This window comes from Amphiprion ocellaris, chromosome 7, assembly GCF_022539595.1.
Source record: "Amphiprion ocellaris isolate individual 3 ecotype Okinawa chromosome 7, ASM2253959v1, whole genome shotgun sequence".
In the NCBI taxonomy this organism is placed as follows: domain Eukaryota; kingdom Metazoa; phylum Chordata; class Actinopteri; family Pomacentridae; genus Amphiprion; species Amphiprion ocellaris.
Window position 1 is genome coordinate 7,544,863 of NC_072772.1, and position 20,825 is coordinate 7,565,687.

Consider the following 20,825-nt stretch of genomic DNA (forward strand, 5'->3'; position numbering starts at 1 on the left):
AGACAAATGATGCCGACCTGATCCTCATGTGATTTTGTGAAGTGATGCATTTAAGAGAAAGATGAGAAGTCTGATAATACAGAATTTACACATCCCTTTAGGAATCAGAGACATTGGTAAACGGTTCAGTGGAGCACTTCACAAACTGGTGGATTGCTTCCTCTGAGTTAGAAGTCAGTTGCTGCCCCAAGCAAAGGATTGTCTTGTGATAATACAATCCAAATCTTCATATTTGCAAAGAAAAAAAATACCACTTTGTTCAAAGAACCAAAAAAAGCAGCTCCAGCCATTTGTAAACATAATACAATTTATTAAGTATACTTTTTAAATTTTTTTTTTTTTTAATAAATTTTACATATCTTCCCCAGCTTTTTACATAATACAGTTAGATCTAAATGCAGCCCAACATTTACAGGCTATATACACCTTAAACTTTCTCCATAGGGAAAAACACACAAGTATATTGTTGCTTCTTCAAGTATGTGTATCCCTGTTAACTTTCATACATTTTGTTTTAATACAATATGATTTCAAAATACAACAGCTCAAGATCACTTGCATGAAGTCTTAAAGTGGAAAAATGGGGTAATTCATCTTTGCACTAAATGAGTTCTTTAAAAAAAAGCAATGTCCCTGCTCATATCGTATCAGAACAAAGTACGAAAAAGTTAAGGGGTGAATACTTTCCAAAATGGCCAAATGTGATATCAACAGCGGGAGAGGTCTGTGTAGATATCACCCCCTCATATACAGCACTGTACATGGTCCCAGAAAAAACGAAGAAGCTATATTATAAAATTTACATTAAAACAGAAGAAGTTATTCTCCAGATGAAACAAGCAACGGTAAATCTTAAAATACAAAATCAGTTTTAAATGGTACACTTTACATACACTTGATACATTAATAAAGTAATCGCATTTTTTTTTTTTTTAAAAAAAGGGTTTAACTTCTGCTGAGTGTGCTACTCGAAATTCTGTCACAGATCAGTACATTCAGATTAAATTAGGAGAGCACAGTGTTTTGCTCTTCTGCTAAGTGCTATGTTAAAATGCAGGTCGGCTGCTCATTGAGACTTGTAGATATTTTCACAGTGCTGGCTTTGCAAAAGGGTAGGCTTGAATAAACACACATTACTTGGATTTATGTTGGTTGTTCAAGTCACTTTGTACCAATCCCCACCCAAAGTTATGGATAACAGAGCTTAAAATCTGCGCCACAGAATCTTGTACATTCCTACACCAGCTACTCTAACAACAGAAAGCGCTGCTATAGGTCCTCGCATTCATAGCAATCACTAAATCAACACAGTTATGACATGCATTCACAGCATGCAGGCACACAATCCTACTACCATTTGCACTACAAGACAGCATAGATACACTTTATTTTATGGACCTTTTCTGTGTTTACATTCAACATCTCTGAACTTGCTGCCCTTATCTCACCTTGTAGAATTAGACCGAGTTTTCATTTCCGACAAAGTATATAAAGTCACCTCTGCCTGCTGTGTTTACATCAAGGGAGCATGTAGATATTTGGCAAAATTTAGAATATAATAGCAGCTGAGACAAAAACTTTTTTCCTAAACACTAACTTGTACGTGTGCTCTGTGAACAACCGCCAGTATGTTTGAGTGACAAATAATAAAGATAAGTAATAATTTGATTGTCCTTTAATTCCAACATTACAAACCAAAACCTGAAAACACTGCATATTCTTTTACTGTAAGTTGCTGCGGTGAGATTGATATCCATCAGCATTATACTTCACTGAACTATATTTTTTCCTCATCACAGATAGTTGTTTTACATTGAGCACAAACAGCCAGCAGGGGGAGGTATTGCTGTATGCACCATCCCTGAGGCCTGTGGCTCCAGTGCAGGGGACAGTTCAGTCCATGATTTAGCTCCAGCCCTGCAGCACTGCTGGGGAGGAGGAGCTCCTCAACATCACATTCTCAGTGTGCTGGGTATGACGGTTCAACCCTCTGATCCTACACTGTCTGGACTTCGTACTGGCAGCAAAACATTTCCCTATATGAAGCTGTTTCTGTTTAGCTCATGTGAAAATAACTACTGCTCCATTATCTTCAACAATGAGTGGCAAGTGAGAGCCTCAAACTGCACATCTACCCACTGTGTATTAGCACATACGCATAACGACTACAAACCACATGCAGTCTGGTACGTCCTACATTCTGGATCAAGTTTTCAGGACACTGGTAGACTCGTATAGAAAGAGGTGTGCAGTTTGTCTGATTGTTCCCGGCTTTCTGTCTGCTGTAATGCTTCTGAATGATAGTGAAGGTCTCCAGCAGCTCTCCCGCCCTTATGGTGGACTGACGGCCTGATCCGAGGCCCATGGTTCACCCCATTCGGGGGGTCGTCTCTGTCAGCAGCCTGAAGGTCCTGGTGGTCCTGTTGGCAATGCTCAGGCCAACTTCAGAGTGCTGATGGGGAAGGAGGGCATGGTCACCATTGTCACAGGGTTAAGAACTGTCTGACCCACCAGCTGTGGGTGGTGTGCCATCATTTGGGTGCTCATTGTTGTCTGCTTACCAATGATGGTGGCTGACTGGGTGGGTGCAGTGCCGTTCACCTGTGGGTGGGGGTGGTTTAGTGTGTGAGTGATGTGACCCACCACAGCTGGCTGTGTGACAGCCACTGGTTGAGGGTAGAGGGCAGGTAAATGCTGGCTCAGGTGAGCCACTGGGTGCACGGTGATGTGACCAATGGGCTGGTGGCCAGGGGCTAACTGCACAGAGCTGGTGGTGGAGGGAGCAAGGTGGGCAATGTGTTTGGGACCCCCTCCCTGGATGACATGGTTGACTGCCTGGATGACTGAGGGATGGGACACTGAAGCGTGGGCAATAACTGTGGGGTGCAGACTGGGTGCGGTCACCATCTGTGTCTGGGTGGGGATCAGAGGCTGACTGGGAGTAGTGGGAGTGCTGGATGTAGTGGCTGTGAGTACAGGCTTGGGCAGTGGCTGTGGAGGAGTAACTGGTAGGGGCTGGGCCTGGGGCTGGGCTTGGGGCTGCTGCAGAGGGGCTTTTTGCTGCATGGAAATGTGTTGGGTGATGAAGGAGGTAGTGGTGGTGGTGGGTGTCAGGGTCTGAGTGGGTGTTGCAGTCTTGTGCAGCTCAGGTTTCATGGTTTGAGGCACGACGGGTAAGGCAGTTGGCGTTCTTGGTGCTGTCTCTTCATCTGGGTCGTCATCCATAACGTCTTCGCCTTCTGCAACACCAACAAATGAAAAAACACAGTAATAAGAGAGAGACTCTCATTTTGCACTTGGCTTTGAAATAAGTGATTTAGTGCTATAGTCTTGTATCTGATGTTATCAATCATCCTACATGCAGTTCAGACAAACCAGAAATCCCATTAACTCTTTTGAACTCCAAACAGTTTCTAGGTATTTTCTTGCTTTATCACATTTTTACACATTGTGAGCTCATTGTTCTCTGCAGTTTTAAAGTCCTGCACCTTTATGGAAACAGCACAACCATATTTAGAAGTAGACAGGGCTAAAAATGTCTTTATTATACTATTTTTATATAAACTAGAAAAAAAGACAAGTTGAAAGTAAAATTTCCCTAACTGTTGTTTTTACAAAAATTGCAAAAGCCTGGGATCAACATTTTCCAAGTGCACACTGGTGTTAAAAATACAAAAAAAAATGTGTTTCTGCATGCTATAACAATTTTTCTTATGTTTTTGATTTGTGTCCATACTTGTCACCTATCTGCTCTGTCTAAACACAACCTACAGTTCAGCCAAAAGGTCACAGTTTTTGTCATGACCATGAGCCTCCGCTGAGTCACGAATAGCTTCTTAGATGCGCTGAGAAGAGCATAATTTTATTTTACTAGCCCTACCTGAGGCTGTGGAGGTCGAGGCTTGGTCCTCCTCTGGCTGTACTGTCTGACGGAGGACGCGGTCAATCTCAATCACATCCATCCACTGGCTCAGATCGTTCTTCAGCTCTGATAGTCGCTGTTGGGTGGCGATCTTCTCTCTGGCCAGTCGCTCCATGTCATGTTCATACTCCTTCTCTTTGCGCTTTAATGTCTGAAAGGAGAAAGGAGAAAATGGTCAAATTCGTGGACGTAGTGACTCCGTGATACTATGTGCTATCAATATGCACAGAATCACCTGTTTATTAGACTCACATGTACAGTAACATGTAACCATCCTATATGACAGCCTCACAGTGAATCCTGTGTGTCACTCTGACAGAAACGTGTATATATTTTTCTAAATTCACTTGGTGGTTTTTTATTAGACTGCAGTATATTGATTCATGTTCCACTTGTGACATAAGTTATGTAGGTTGACTAATTACTCTAGGCACTTTTGAATATAATGGAATAAATTATATCACTATAACCTCAAAATTTCTAATTATACTTATACTGCACTACAATGAAAAAAACACATTACTTTTCAGTTTTTCACTTTTCAGTTATGTTAAATATTCAAATTCTTAATACGGTACAATCAAAAGGTCAATTTTGATATATTATCATGGATTTAACTACCCAACAGTACATATAGTAATTAAGATCAACTCCACAGTTACCAGCAGCAGCTTTAAATTGATGCTATAGTAATTCGTGAAAAATTACAATCCAATAATAAAATGCACATTACCCTATATTTTGATACATTACCTATATTTTAATGCAAACACATTTTATTTTTACTCAAGTAAAATTGTAAATGTATGAGTTGTCATAATACTTTGAAGCTGTGGTATCACTAGTTCTTCCTTTTACCAATTTCCTTTTTTGGATAATTCTTCCACCACTGTGAGCAGCAACAGCTTTGTGAACCTTCCTTTTCATTGTTTTGTACTGGTATTGTATGTAACATATCCTTTGCACTTTACTGTACAATATAACTTCAAAGCCACTTTGCAAACAAAACATATTGGCTTTCTTAAACAGAGAAACTATAGTAGAAAATGACATGTTAGACATGAGTCTAACTTTTACAGCTGATTGATCAGAAATGTATCTAACAAGTATAGTTTTCATAATCAAAACCAGAACCTTAGTGCAGGGAGCAAAATAATAGGGCTACAGCAGCACGAGGGAAGGTGGAGGAAGGAGGAGGAGATGAGTATGGAAAGTAGGAGGTGCTTCCAGGCAATGGCTCTCTGTGACCCAATTTCCCTTACCCAGCTGACACATGACAAAACCAAACAAACTGAGCTGGACTTCCGTGTACACGGCAAGAGGAGGAAAAGTTTCTCTGTTTTTTTAAAAATATGAAAGCTCAACAAAACTTCACCAAAAGTTAGAAATTACATGTTTACAGACAATCACTTATCACCTAAAATATTCACGACTCAAAACTCCAAATTTACTGCTGGCTAAGGCTACAGACAGGGCAGAGTTATGTTGTTGAGGATTAATGTTTTGAAATCAAACGCTGCAAATACATGCACATTAATTATGACAGGTTGGTCAAACTATCCAGCACGCTCTCTGGCCTTGCTAGGAGAAGCTCAGGCAAATGATACTGTGTGAAATCTGCCACCAGCAACCTGATGACTCAGGATCATAAAGCCATTGTCCCAAAAGGTGGACTTCCTGTTAGTGCTCATGCTACCGTGTACAGTATTTGTGTGTGTGAGTTTGCAGTGCGTGTGCAAATCATCTTGTGTGTGCTGCTAAGAATCTGTGCGTAAGGCAGAAGCATTGTGTTTGAGTTGTGGCCTACTTGTGTTTCAAGTGTGAGATTTCTGCCAGTGTTGTTTGTGCATGTGCATCTCCAGTACAATGCGCATGTACATAAATAGGAAAGGGGGACAAAAAGGCGGGCCTTGTGCGATTCGGCACCTGTCTCTAGTCCTTATCCAGGATTAGAAATGCATGGGCCAAGCGATCTGTGCTTTGGCTGCCTCCCACTGGGGGTGTTGTCAGTCACTAGCACACAAACTCAGAGTTCACATTTTAGTTAGGCTAAGACAAAAAGAACACAGTTAAGCCAATTAATTGAATGTAAACAACCAGTTTATTGTGATCTCTTTAATATCAACAACCTTGATACGTATACAATAGATTTTCTTGTTGTTGTGTGACCAAGATAGACACCTAGCAGGACATTTTAGAGCTGGAAAGTCCCTGCGGTAGTATTCTATGCTGGGATAACCATGTGCAATCATGGCAACAGGCTCCAAGTTTTCCTTTTTCAAACCGATTTATTTATTTTTTGTATAAGTAGCATTGCTCAAAATGTACTCTGATACCAATATATCTTCAATAATCTGACACCAGGTATATCAGTTTATCTCTGCTTATATATCTTTGCTCTACTTCTTACAGATCAACTTCAAATTATAATAATATTCTTCACTCAATACTGTTAACCCTCTAAACCCAAAGCAATTTCTGATAGTTATTTCTCCTGTTACATTTTTACTCACTGTGGAAGAATCTTTTACTGCAACATAAAGTCCTGCACCTTTATGGTAACAACACAGCCATGGCCAGAATTAGAATTTCCAAATGTCCTTTGTTCAACACAACACAACACAGTTATAAAGCCATAAATTATATTTAAAAATGGAAAACAAAACAAAAATATAGTTTATTTCACTAAAATAAAAGTGAAAAAAAAACTTGAACAATATTTTTTCAAGTGCCATAGGTGTTACCATATTGGGGGGGAAAAGGAAAGTGTGACTCTACTACAGATATTTGAGTCCTTACATTTTTGATTGGATTCCACACTCGTCTCCTATGTGCTCTGTGTAAACCGCCTGCAGTTCAGCCAAATTGTCTCAGAATTTTTATTTTTTGTCATGTTAGTGTTGCAACTTAGTCAGACTTGATTGCTCAGTAGAATTGAGGAGCACAGATTTGTTTTTTAAACAGACTTTCGTCACAGCAAACTGTTTCTTTTGGCAAATGCTTATATTAGACATGTAGAATGAATTGATTTTGATTAAATATCGTGATATTAGGCTTAGATTTAGTAACTAAACAGCATGTCACAGATGAGTAGTTCAAGGATTGCCATAAAGCTAAAGATCTGGCAATTCTTTCTGAGTTTACATTTGTGTTGAAAAATATTGCCTTTTTATTGTAAAGACGGCATGCCTTTCGACCTCACCAGTGGGTTTTGGGGTTTAAAGGGTTAAGGTACAAACTGCTACACATCTCATTGTGAAATTTGGTGGTCAAATGCTGCTGGAAAACCACAAGAATTCTAGTATTGCAGCATTTTATACTCACAAAGACTGGTATTTATACAATTAAGTTCTTGTCCTCTAGCAGTCTTTTGAATCATGCAGATGTAATGTGGATATGTAGTACATTTTAGAGCCTAATGAGCAGGGAAGCACATATACTTTATAGATTAATGAATGTGAGATGCACTCATAAATATCACAGATGTGTCACAGATGTGTAAGTGATGATCAACAGCTCTCAGAGACAGCCAACAGCTTTCTGTCAGCTGGGGTGCTCCATGGTCCAGTCTGAATGCATTAACAACATCTTTGGTATAACACTTGATATGATAAAATGTCCCCATCAATAGATGTTAGGGAAACCGCCAAAATCCTTTCAAAGTTTTCTCACTAACCTGAAAAGACCATTAACACTTTAAGATCCCAAAGATGCTGTCTAGTTTCCCTGACAATGCCAACATCTAAACATTCCTTTTAAAACTCAATCCGACACGTGCACCGAAAACGTCTGGCTGGCTCCTTTTTACCTTGCCGTTTCTCTTTAGAAACAGCTGAGATTAACATGTAAACCTGATAGCTAAGTCTGCAGCAGATGGATCCCACATGACTTCATCACTGTGTTAATCATGTCACCAGGTTGGTAGGACACAAGGTGCCAACAGCCTTTTGATTCTTTACACATGACCGCACCTCCCGAGAATCCAAATCTCCTCCTTGCACAGACACAAGGCTTTACCTCGCCGCTGTTTGTATGTGAAAATCTAGATCAGTACAGAGATAGGCTGCAGTATGCGTGGGTGTGTGTGTGTGTGTGTTGTGTGTTGTGTGTGTGCCCGTGCGCAAGGTAAACACTACTCAAGCGCTGTCACAAGCAATGCGAGTGCCGAGCACATGGCCCCACAGAGAACGGGAAAGGGAGGGCAGCAGATAGCGGGGATTGAAAGAGAGCAATACAAGCTGTACTCACTGACTCACTTTTGCAGCAGCCGAGGACACACAGCACAAGGCTTGGTTTAAAGGGCCAGCACAGGAGGCCACGTTGCAGACATGCTGCTCAGAGTGGATGACTGATCAGGCTTCTGCAATGAGGTCTTGTGACAGTGTGGTAACCATAAACCCTTGTCTTATTGTGCCTTCAGGCTGAAACTGAGAACTTCACGTGGTGGCCGATTTCAACAATAAAGGGCTTGTCTCTGGAAAAAATACCTACTTCTGCGCACCATTTGTTGTGTGCAAGCTTGTGTTGGTCATAGCTGGCCTAATTACCTCTTCTCGGTTAAGAACTAACTGGTCAGTGGTCCACAAGTACTGGGAAAACTTAATAGCTAGCTGTTGTAAATGTAAAGTTGCTGGACAGATAACCATAATGAAAACATTTTTTTTTTTTTTTACCATTACTTGGGTAGCAGAGCACATTTAACACTCAGGTTTTTAGATTGTGTTACTGCAAAATTACAAAAGAAACCGCCAGACTCTCATAAGATTAATACATACAATAAAGAATATACTATGAAAAAGAAACATAATCATATTCAAGAACACTACTCTCGACTAGCAAGGAAGGCTGATTGTTTTTAACATTCCAGGCAGAGCGAATACCAAAATGGCACAGCACGTTTCAGACTGGCATTTGGGGACAAGCAGCGGAGAAACAAATTCAGTCAGGCTTTGAGAGGGATATGAACTGCGAATGGCGCAAACTGAGCCTTGTGTTTACGGCTCCATGCTCCCTCCCTGCTGCTGGCAAGCCAAGCCTGGTGGTACGGCGAGTCCTGCCTGTTGCAGTGCTGGGCGGGGGCCCAGCACGGGGGTGTGACGTCACGCGGCTCAGGCTAGCCATGTGCTTGCTGCTCATGTGGCCTTAAAAGCTCAGAGAGGCAGGATGGAGGGAGGGAGGGGGAGTAGAGAGGAGGAGCGCTAATGCATCAGGGCTGATTTTACAGCCTAGGCTTTCACAGCACCACTACAGGCTCAAGAGGAAAGCCTTCAGGAACAAGATGTAACACATTTTGAGTAAAACCCAATTATAGCCCTGGTAACATAAAAACTTTGACAATAAGTAAAATAATCTGAGTGTATTTAACACCTCTGGTTATAATTGCTGACTCACTGACACTCGAGATGTAATAAGGAAGTACAACCTGAGCCGTGTCGTAAGTTGGTGACTTTCTGCGGAAAACTGATAAAGTCCGCCCACAGTTGCAGGAACTTTGGTCATTTATAAATCACACCTGAGTTAATATGCGAGACAAATGAAATGGAATGTGATGCCAAGCCCAAAGCCGTTATTTGAACCTCCTCTGAGGACAGTGCTTTTGTGTACAAGCTGTTTCTGTGCTGCCAGCCCAGAGGAGAGCAAGGACAGGGGCGGGAGGGAGGAGGCAGCGTTCAGGGAGAGAGGTATATGCAGGCAGGACACGCGTCTGTCCCACTTATGTCAAGATGGCAGGGTGTGCACGTGTTTACTCTTTTTGTTTGAGGGGAGCGTGCATCCCATTACCCAAAGTTCCCATCTTTTACTCCATCCATACAAAACAAAACAGCACCAGCCTGGCCAATGGAGAAAAAAAGCCACCTAGTGATGAAGAGGCATGTACGAGCAAACTTAGAAAAGGAGCCAAACTGCTGTGACCTAGAATACATAGACTGTTATAACACTGGGTTAACTTTGTCCAACTAGACATGGTGAGGCTTTCGAGTTGACATTTCTGCATTAAGTGGTATCAGCTATGACATATTTCCTCACTTTATTTGCTTTAAATATAGCCCTTGGCCAGCTCAGCTCCTGGTAGAAGGAAAACACATGCAGGTCAGTTGAGCTCACCACTCACACCGTGTTGCTTAATCACAGAGAGGGGCAAAGGGAGGGAGATTGGGTGACGAGCTGTGCACCCACGGTGTCCTAGTTTTCCTCAGTATCCACGCACTGAGAGGAATAACCAGACTGCTGCCTCTCAGAGCATCAAATCAGCAGCGCACCATCCTCCTCAATATTACCATGAGTAAACCTGCACCACAGTTATATAATATTGACAGAGTTGGTTCTTACACAGAGGCCTTAAAAGCTCATAACCAAGCAGTGCACATCAAATATTACTGCATCATATAATCTACAGCCAAATAGAAAGTAAGTACCTTAGTATTATGTAGATTAAACATCAAGCCCTATTTGTAACTAGACAAGTGTAAAAACAATAACAAATGTTCTTCTACTTTACATGCAATGATGAGAAGCACTTGGCAACTGGATCATGTAATTATAAACCAACATATGACAAACTTGTAAAACCAGAAGCTTCCTTGAGTCCATAGGTGAACTTTTGCCTAAGAGCAATACCTGCCACCCTACAGGATCCATCTACATCCACAATAAACACTTTGACACACTCATCAGCACAGTCACTGTCTGAAAGAGTTAAACTAGGCCAGTGGTGGACCTTTGCACCGCTGTTTACAACCAGGATGCTCTCACAGTGAGTGCCTGACTCACACACAAGGCGAGACATTTTTGGACACTTAACAATGGTTCAAATGAGGAAGCCTTAGAAATAAAAGTCAGATCAAACACAAATCAAAACACAAATGACAGGGAATACCAGAAAAGGCAGAAGAAGAAGAAGCTGGAGATATTACTAATAATGAAGATGCTTGATATAGAATTTTTAGGCCAGTAACAATAGTACATAATCTCAAAAACCTCATTGGTCGACTCCTAGTACCATCTCTCTTACTTGTTGCGCTTACAGAGATCAAAAGCATCATTTGCTCCAGTTCAAACAAGATAACCTAAAGTCTCATTCGATCTCTGTTCATAAGTCACACACTGTCCTTTGTATGTGTGCATGAGCAGTCCCGCCCTCGTCCAAACATGTAGCTAAACAGGAAGCAGAAAGCGCGCTGTCGCCTGCTTGATGCATGCTTTGCATTATTGGATATAATTACTGTCTGATAATCCATTTTCGGAAAATAATTTTTTTTCTTGCTTCTCAGCTACCAAAATAACATGTACTATTTATAGTAAATGCTTAAGGAGAACAGATGGATACTAAACAGTGTGTAAATGAATCAACATATGTATCTTGTACATTGTGTCCTTTCTTCCTTACTTATATCCCTAGCTAGGGAGCAGGCTTTTGTTGTGCCACTCCCCCTGTACCTTACACTAAAGGTCATATTGCACTGTGAATTCTTTAGAATGGAGGCTTCTTTGTTCTGTAGTAATCACGGGTGCCAATACGCCTGTACAAACAGGTCTTACCCTGATTCACTAACATTTGATGAATGCTGTATGCAGGCTGAGGCGTATGGTTTAATAATAATTGGTCAGGAAATTAGTATATGCTGCAGACATTTAATACCTAGTGTTGTTTAGTCATAAGTCTTTGCAGAAGATGCAACAAATATTACGTTTTAGCTAACCACATGTCAGCACTGAGAAGTTGTACAGACATTTTGTCACATCTCTCCCCTCTAAAAAATAAAACCCCTCAAGATGACAGTAAAAGAAGGTAAAGTTTTCCGAGTACCAAAGACAGAGCCATTTGTGTCAGGAGGAAAGGTCACAGTACAATAATTAGCTCTAAGAAACACCGAACTATAAAGTTTTCAAACTTTGTGGTAAAACTTCAGACACCAGAAGCTTACCTGAATGTATCTCAGCGCGCTTCGTAGCACACTCAGATTGGAGGTTTTCTTCTCATCAATGTTCGGGATGTTCTTTTTCAGCGTCTCAAAACACTCCTTTAGGTGTGCTCGTCTGACAGATACAAGACACAAAGGGGGGACTTGAGACAGCAAAAATGATAGAGCATTGGATGATTACACAAGAGCATTTTTACTTAGTATTCTTGACCATAAAGATTAGCATTAAAATCAGACTGCTTTAAATAAACAAAGGACTCAGTCAGTTTCAGAGAAAACTTTAATCTTTGGATCAGATGCTATCAAGACGAAATGCCAAGGAACTAGTACACTATTATTCAAACAGACAGGTTGAACCCACCTGTTTTTCTCAAGCTTGTTATGCACTTCTCTTGTGCCTGCCCTGCAAGAGCACACATGAGAGCATGATAAAAATTTGATGCCCAAAAGGGCAACATGACAAGAATAATCAAAATCAACCAAAAAGCTGTTTATCACTTTGTTAGTCGCACGTAGTTCAGTGATATGCGTGACTATTTAAAGTTGAATTTCCCGCCTGAGCTGAATAATCACAAGACAAAAGCACGCAAAGCATACTTTAAAATAAGGCCCGGAATTAGTGTTTAGAAATGATTCATTCACTAAAACAGATTTTGCTGATGATAATTGATCATTTTAGTGTGTTTGCAGTGCAGCACCAATAATGTTGTTTTTGTTTTCAGGTGTACATTTCAAAAATACCTCTTAACTCCTGGTAATTATTTTTAACATTTCATGGATGATTATGATTGCCAACCAACATATACATATTTAAAACAAAACTCAATTGCAGCCCCATTACAGCTATATTGTGAGTGAGTTCTGAGGTTTACACTTACCCTCCAGGTCTCTTCTTGCTGTCTAGGTGGCGGCCATCGTCAGGGGGACTCCCCCGGCTGACGGGGCTGTTCTGTAGGGGAGCCTGCTGAAGCACAGGGCCCGAATGAGGGAGTAAGGCATGTTGCTGTGGAGGTGAGACGATGGAACCAGGATAGCGCCGAACCAGCTGCTGATGTGTCTGCTGCTGCAGTTTAGTGTTGTTGGTTTGGGCGATGAGCTGTGTGTGATGGTGGTGGTTCTGTATCGGCTGCTTGTGATTGGCGGTCAACACAGTTGGATGGTCAGGTTTAGGTTGTGGAGAGCACAGGAGGGCTGCAGCACTTTGCTCCTGAGGAAAGTGAGGATCTCCTTTTGGGGAGGCCAGCGGAGGAGCAGCTGGAGGGGAGAGTGTGGAAACAGGCAGAGTGGGTGAGCCTGTTGGGTTGGGGGTGACCACAGGGATAGGGATGACAGTAATGGGCATGGAGGGAGGAGGCAAGGAGGGTGGTATGGGCACTGGGCGGCACTCAGTGCGGAGCTCCTCTGCTTTAGAAACATTGTTGATGTGGATTGTTGAGTTATAGTTCAGATCTGTGTGCCTCTGCTCTGTCAGCTGCTGCAGACGCAGGCTTTCCTTCAGTTCATCCTCTGTGGAAGAAACAAAGCTAGTTAACAGAACAAATCACAGAATTTCCTCCTGAATGTACATAAGGTACGGTACTATAAATCACAGTAGCACAGCGTAAAAAAGTTTTTTCCTGGATCAGAATTAGCTGCTGGGGGAGGGGGTAACTATGCATAACAGTAAACATGAGCATTGCATGTGCAATAAAGGCAAGAACAAAAACCTGTGCTTTTTCTTGTTGTTCATGAGCTTTTGCAAAACAAAACATGTCTATGATGCTTTAGTGAATGAAACCCAAATTACCAAAATGGGTAAATTATTTTCTTATTATTTTGGCACTGGCTAAAACCTCTTCTCTACAAAATATGAATATGCTTTATCATATGTTAAAAACAATAACAATGCTGTGACCATATTTAGGAATATATGAAAGAAAATTAACCGGGTACATGTTTAGTTTCCTTGTATAACTACTGACAAAAATGTATTAAATATTTGGAGGAAAACTTTAAAACTGAAAAAAATCTTCATACAGCAGGCACAGCACACACAAACTAAGGCCTACAAGCGACCCAGTGGCATTAATCCTGCTTGTCCTAATTATAGTAAATCAGAGTAACAAGCAAGTGTTTAATATTTAAAGCCGCAAGTATCTTTACTTGTAGCAGTTACAGTAAGTTTTGAACTTGCCACTTGTTTGTGGCTCTTAGTTCATTTTTAGGTGATCAGTTTAATGCAGAAATCAGTCTGAGTTTGTAGGCTGGAAGCTCTTTCTCTGCTTTGTCATTTAACTACATGTGCAGCTTTATATTTTAAGTCTTACCCAGCTGTAAGTACGCTTTAATAAAAAGCGGCTGTTACTCTAATGGAGGTACATCTTGCTGTAATGTAATCTCAGTCACACTCCACTAAATAGTTAGTGCAGGGGAGGTGAGTGCAGTTCAGCTCTGTGTCTTTACGAACAAAGCCTGATGGACTCCTTACTACCACTGTGTGGCAATTACTTCAGTAAAAGTTTTCTGAAAGCATAGAATAGAAAGAATAAAAACACATGGGAAGTTCATGATAACTGCTTTGAAGCAATCACACCAAACATCTTGATTTCTAACAAATAAACCGTCTTGTAAAACTGTACTGTAAAAGATTTGTACACGTAAATGTGACTGGACGTAATACCAAGACAACCACAAGCTTGGTAATGTGTGTATTCAGTATTTTGGCAAAAAATGAGTCAGATGAACTACATGCACAAGTCTTGCAGTGCTATCCAATCATCTTCAGGACGCCCCCTCCATAATATATGGATGCTGTCGAACAGGGCTGTAGTTGCTATGGCAGCTGTGATGTTCGCAGTTAGAAATGTCAGATTCAAGTAGTTGTCATTAACATCATTATGAAGGGTACTGCAGTACAATACAGTCATCCCCTCATTGCAAAACTAAAGACTCAGAGGCAGAATAGCCTAAATTAGATTTAGGCAACATCATCACCAGCCACTGAAAGCAAGACCATGTAAATGTTGATGATTAGAACCAATAAAAAATAGGGCTAGGATCTCCAAATAACTACACATTGTAAAACATCAAGAAGATAAAGATAAAAGATACAGGATGGCCACTGTTATTGCAGATCTGAAGCTAGAATATGCACTCAGCTGCCATTTTATGAGATATATGTAACTACAACAGTCCTGCAGTAAATCCAAACTTAATGAAGGTTATAATGTTTTTTTTTAAAGCTGTTTTAAAGAGATAATCAACAAAGATGTAGTACTGTTATTTAGCCACCCCACAAAATAATAGGAACGCCTGTCAGAACAACAAACTACTTAAATTGGAATTAGTACCTATTAAAACAAACTCTGTGACCTTCATGAACGTGAGAATTATTGCAGGACTGTTAGTCTGCATTGGTTTTAGTAACTTGTAACAAACAAACTGGCAGATATCCACTCCTATAATCGATAATTTAGATTTAAAGCAAGGTCAATGTTGGGATGTTCTGTAATATTTCCAAAAAGGACTCAAATAGTTTTACAAGCTTTTCATTAGTCAGTGTTTAGTTTCAGGCAATTAAGGTAAACCTTTATAAAAATAAACTTTTCTATGTAATGGAAACTACTTTATATGTTCCCCTGTGTATACTAAGTTCCCCACAGATTAAAATCTATTGATATTGTGTTTGTCCAGCTGTTAAGAGTTCAAAGTTCGGGAACATTAAAGTCCTACTTTTGCACACAAAAACCTTTCGATCACGGCTGCATCCAACTATTACAACAAAAAAGCTGCAAATATCCTATTATGTAAAGCAAAGCTAAATATATTATATTCCTATTTATTCTTTTGTTCAGAAAAAAAAACTGTATAGGAAGTGTTGCAACTTTCTAAAAATGTGAAAGAAGGACAGATTTCCAGTTTTAAATAGCTCTGGAGAACATATTAATGGCATCCAATTAAGCAATCCATAGTGGTGTTTTCTTCAGAGTATATATGCTATCTTAAACTAAAAAAAGATTTCATCAAAGTAAAAAAAATACAAAAGAACAAGATGTTCTGGTTGCTATGCTGGCCAGCTTTTGTAAGATGTTACATACTCAGTTATCAGAAACAGATAATTCAGGTTTGTGGAGTCGACACATACACAGACTGGAGCGTCTCTTCTGACAGAAAACCAATGAAACACTTACAAAAACAAGGGTTTTCTATAGGTATTATATAACTGCAGCAGCACGTACAGAAACACTGGCCTACTTTCCTCCACACAGTGACCTGCTCTACAGTAGCAGGGAGGAGGGAGGAAGGGGGAGGACTCTGCTCTCCCAGTGCAGCAAGGTGGGAGGAGCTGAGAGTGGAGGAAGCAGGAACTCTCACTCTGAGTCTGTTCTCAGTACAACTAATGTCTCCGTAACACACACAAGGCGCTTTTCCACTAGCACCTACTCGGCTTGACTCGGCTCGACTCTACATGACTCGACTCGGTTTAGGTCGTTTTCCATTACAGTTGAGTACCACCTCATCGTGGGTGGAGTCGCAAAACACTCACCGTCCTCAAACATGGTCTCAAAATATGCAGCGGTGGAATCGAGGCCATTCTCCCTCCCGTTGCTCATCCGTCGGTGCCTGTAAATGGCGTCCATTTGGCTAAGCCACCTCCAACACCTACGGTTTGACCCACATCGGCCATTATGGTCCTTGATGGACCGATAGTCACTCTTGAGCTTTTTCAGCTTCTCCCAACACTGCTTCATTGTGTTACTGTATCTGTGAGCGGCCATCCGCTCGGAGACCTCCTGACATATTTTCTCGTTGCAAGTGACACTGTATTCTTTGGTCTGCCACCAAAGACAGAAAAATCTTGACCTCTTCATTCGCCCATGGTACAGGTCTCGTGTGTCGTCACTCCCTGTCCAATCAGTAGCCTGCATTCTGTGGATGTCACATTATCAGCTTGCTTGGAACCCCGGCCGAGTAGGTACTAAAACAGTACCTGGTTCCAAGTACTACAAAACCTCACAAACCAAGTAGAGTCGAGCCGAGTCAAGCAGAGTAAGGTGCTAGTGGAAAAGTGCCAATAGTGTGTTACAGTCTCAATAGCGGCACGCATCTATGGTCTAATGTACACGGCGAGCTTGTTTATGTGAGCACGTTTCATCATCTTATTAGTGCGGAGGGAGAGATTTACCCTAAATTCCCCATTGAGCTATTTTAAAGCTTTCGATAAAAGCTGGTTTGGCCCATCTGGAAGAAAATCTTACCATGTCTGCAGGAATATACTATACAGAAGAATGCCCTAATCTTTTGTGACTGTGGAAAACGCGTTACAAAATCACTACAATTAGTTTTTATTTATTGAGCCAAATCGTAATATAAATCATTCCTGGGCGCAAGAGCCCAAGTAGGCAGAGTGACATGTAAAATTGGCGAACCATTTACTGTTCATACGGTGGGGAGGCTGATGGACAAAGACCACTGTCACAGTAAGGTTTGATTAAATGTCTGTCAGCTTTCTTTGAATCATCTTTCTCACAAAACACAATTCCAGGTTTTATAAAGCGAGGCTCATTTTTTTCCAATGCTTGTTCTTTCTATAAGACAGATGTGTTACGGTGACAGTTATGTACGTGGTGATTTTAGTGGGTGCAGTATTTTAGTATATAGAGCTTACTTTACTGTCACGTGTCTCTTCCGTCTTTTGTTGTGGTAATTGCTTCACCACTTGTGCCGTGTATGTCAAGTGTTTGGGGGTGAAGCACAAAAAAAAAAAAAAAACAGCATATAAATTTAGCCTATTTAATATCAAGGTTAAACACTTAAGAAATATTGCATGTAGCTATTTAAGAGCCATTTGTTACCACTGATCACATTTTTAACTAAGTCAGTTTTTAAACAGCATTAAAAATGTGTGCCACTGTGCATATTATCCTGCAAACATGACAACAACTCATTATATTAAAGTTAAAAATTAATATTTATAATTCCTACCAAAATAAACCTCCACGTCTCTGCTCCGGTCAAGTGGTTATATGTCAGTATATTCTGAAACAGCCTACATTCAACCTTACTTTAATTTTCTAGATCAAAATATTGCCCTGGTTTTACAATGTGTCACCTGTCCCACTTTTCACCTTGCTGGTTAACAACATCCAGACATTATTGTGATAAGAAGTGGGCTACAGTCTGCCAAGATGTGTTTTTTAGGGTCTTAACTTTAGTAACTTAACTTTAAATTAGATAAGTCTCCATAATTCATAGTATGGCGTGGTCTTAACCTTGCAGTTTCAGTGACAATCTTATTTTTATTTTCTTACTCTTTCTTACTAACTTACCCAGGTAAATTCACATCATAAATGACACTGTAAGATCTTAACCTTATTATTCAAACTTTTTAGGTGTTTTTACTGGAAAGCACTTTGGTTCAAATGTGTTTTATATATAGAAGTAACAGTCACTTAAAACAAACTGCAAAAAATAGGGTTGCAGCAGCTAGTGCCTGCATAAACTTTAACAGTGAACCACATCAATTATCACTGATTGCAATCACATAGTAAAAACATTAGATTTTTCGACGTGCTGCTGAAGTACAACAAACTTGATGCAAAACTTCAAATAAAATGTAGCTGCTGGTGAAACAGCCCGAGAAAATTGCTGAAAAGCAAAAGGAGAATTAATTTTTGGAAAAAAACAAAACTGATAGCATATGAAGTATGACTTTTTTTTCTTTGTATATCGACTGCAGTCTTTGTTTTAGCCATTGAGCATATTTGTCTGGATGGTGAATCTGTGAAAAAAAAAAATCCGGAATGAAGACGACTGGTGGCTCATCTTGCTCATAAACAATCTTTGGAAGGGGTTGCCCGGCACGCACGTGGTGAAAGGGGCAGGGCCAGCCGTGTGTTAACATGTGGGGGCGTGGCTTTAACACACACGTCATCGACAGACACTCCAAAGCCCTCCACGAGCGTCTGAAAGCCCTGCGAGTTTGTTGTTCTTTTCTGTTAGCGGACACAAACAAGTAGGTACACGATGTTACAGCAGCACAGAGCGAAGCTGCGGCGGTCGAACAGCAGCACAGATGTGAGCAGAGGTTAAGCCTTTAGTCACTGTATCCCCGGCGGACGGTATCAGGTCATTATGTAAAGCGAGCTTGGCATTCCCTGCGCCACCGCCCTTTATCCCCCCCGCCCCATGTTTGTGATTTTTAAATGCTCCGCAGCGGTGCGTGCAGCTATCACAAATATATACTGACAGGGAGGAAAATAAAGAGAACCGAAGGGAGAAGTTTCGAGCGACGCAGCTGTGCAGACGTCTATGCAGCAGGTTTCATTGCAGTAACCCCTGACACTGCAGCAAAAAAGCCACAGTGCGTTTTTCTGCTATTTCAGAAGGCTGTGATTTAGGTTAAGACACGAACAGTTACGTGGACAGAGCAGGAGTTAGCTTAATCCTACAACAGCGTTGGTACAAGATATGAAAGTAAAACTAAAACGCCTCAGAGCGACTGAAACGCATTTCTCTAGTCTGCTGCAGTCGTATTTTAATTCAAAAGCAACACGCCAGCTATTCACACCGTTACTAATTCATGACGCGTTTATTTTAACTCGTAACATTCAATTTCACCCGCTAAATTCCCTGAGTATTCCCATCAAGTTACAGCTACTTTCTACTAGTTACCAGCGTTGGTAAAACACAAACTATATTTGTATTAAAACACAAACTTACCACGTGCTTTCTGTTGTTGCTGGGCTTGCAATTCCAAAAACTTGGCTGCTTCCAGGAGCGTTTCGATGCTCATTTCTGTCCACTTACAAAGGGCTCGGCTTGATTTTGTCGAGAAAAACGCTCAAGCGACCGGGATATGCGCCTGTGTGCACTACAGGGAGAGGTTCCCAGTCTGGAGCTGAAAAAAGAGTAATCGGATACCCCCTCAGTAGAAACTCTGCCACTTACGTAGAAGAGTTACAAACAAGATGGCGCTCAAAGTAGTACGAACAAATAAGGTTTGTGAATCGCGCAGCGTTTGTAACCGCCCACTGACAGACGCCCTCCTCCCCGCATATCACAGAGAACACGACAAAAACACGGAGCTCGGTGCGTTCAGAGCTCCAGGCATGAGCCGGAGGATGAGTCACGTCTGTACAGTCATGGAACAAACTGTCGCTGCGGTCGCCCGACGATGTTCATGTGTTACAAACGTGTAATTAGTGCTGCTCAGAACGGTTAGTTGCTAACCGAGCACTGTTGTCGGCCATGTGTCGCTTAGCAACCACTTCAGATCAACCTGGCAACAGCGTTCGTTAAGAAACGTTCAGCAACGGCTAATAACAATTTCAGGGCTTTTCTATTCTATGCTTTTTTTCAACTATATGTTTAAATACTGCCACTTAATGATTTCATGTGGTCTCTGTATAAACGTTTATATTCATTTTAACGGTTTTGGTGCAATATGTGAAAACTACACTTGTTGGGTCCGTGTATAATCCGTGTATGGTTCGCTCATTCGTTTTTCCGTTTCAAAATAAAATGAGAAAAAATAAATAATCGCTCTGTTTTTTCGTTTTTTGTCTAAAAATTTAATTCGAAAAACAAAAAGTAGAGAAAGGAAAAAAAACGCTGCCTTTTTACAAATTTTAAGGTTTAAACAAGAGAAAAAGCCTTTTCCCATTGGGAAGCTGCCGGCAGAACCGGAAATCAAAGTCATATCTCGTGGCGACTTGACGTCACTTCTCTGTCCCAAACTCCGCACCACGTACTGTGACAACAGCGAAGACATGTTTGTCTTATTTAGAGGAAGTAGACGCATCACACTGAGAGCTCATGATCTCAGTGTGAACAAAATTGCTTTAATATTCCAAGTAAGCATTTTTAAGTATTAAAATGTGAAGAACTCTGGCGATTCCGTCTCCAGATGTTTCGTCGCAGATTCGTCTTGACCACACCTTGCTGTGTGTGAAATAAAGATACTAGATAAAGAAGACCTGCCGAAAAATGTTGGCATCACT

At 40.9% G+C, this 20,825-nt stretch overlaps 1 protein-coding gene across 2 annotated transcripts; it reads right to left on the reverse strand.

Annotated features, from left to right (window-relative positions):
* Positions 1-289: 289 nt before the first annotated feature.
* On the reverse strand, positions 290-19,812 carry mnta (MAX network transcriptional repressor a). 2 transcript variants are annotated; one of them, XM_023276921.3, is made up of 6 exons: positions 19,546-19,808; positions 12,723-13,350; positions 12,206-12,247; positions 11,848-11,959; positions 3,881-4,073; positions 290-3,239 (listed from the first exon to the last, which is right to left on the reverse strand). In XM_023276921.3, exons 1-6 carry the CDS (start codon positions 19,616-19,618, stop codon positions 2,434-2,436), a joined length of 1,854 nt encoding a protein of 617 aa, XP_023132689.1. In that variant the 5' UTR covers positions 19,619-19,808; the 3' UTR covers positions 290-2,433. The 2 variants fall into 2 exon arrangements, with proteins under 2 accessions (XP_023132689.1, XP_023132690.1); XM_023276922.3 differs by lacking the exon at positions 12,206-12,247 and having other exon boundaries at positions 19,546-19,812.
* Positions 19,813-20,825: the final 1,013 nt, after the last annotated feature.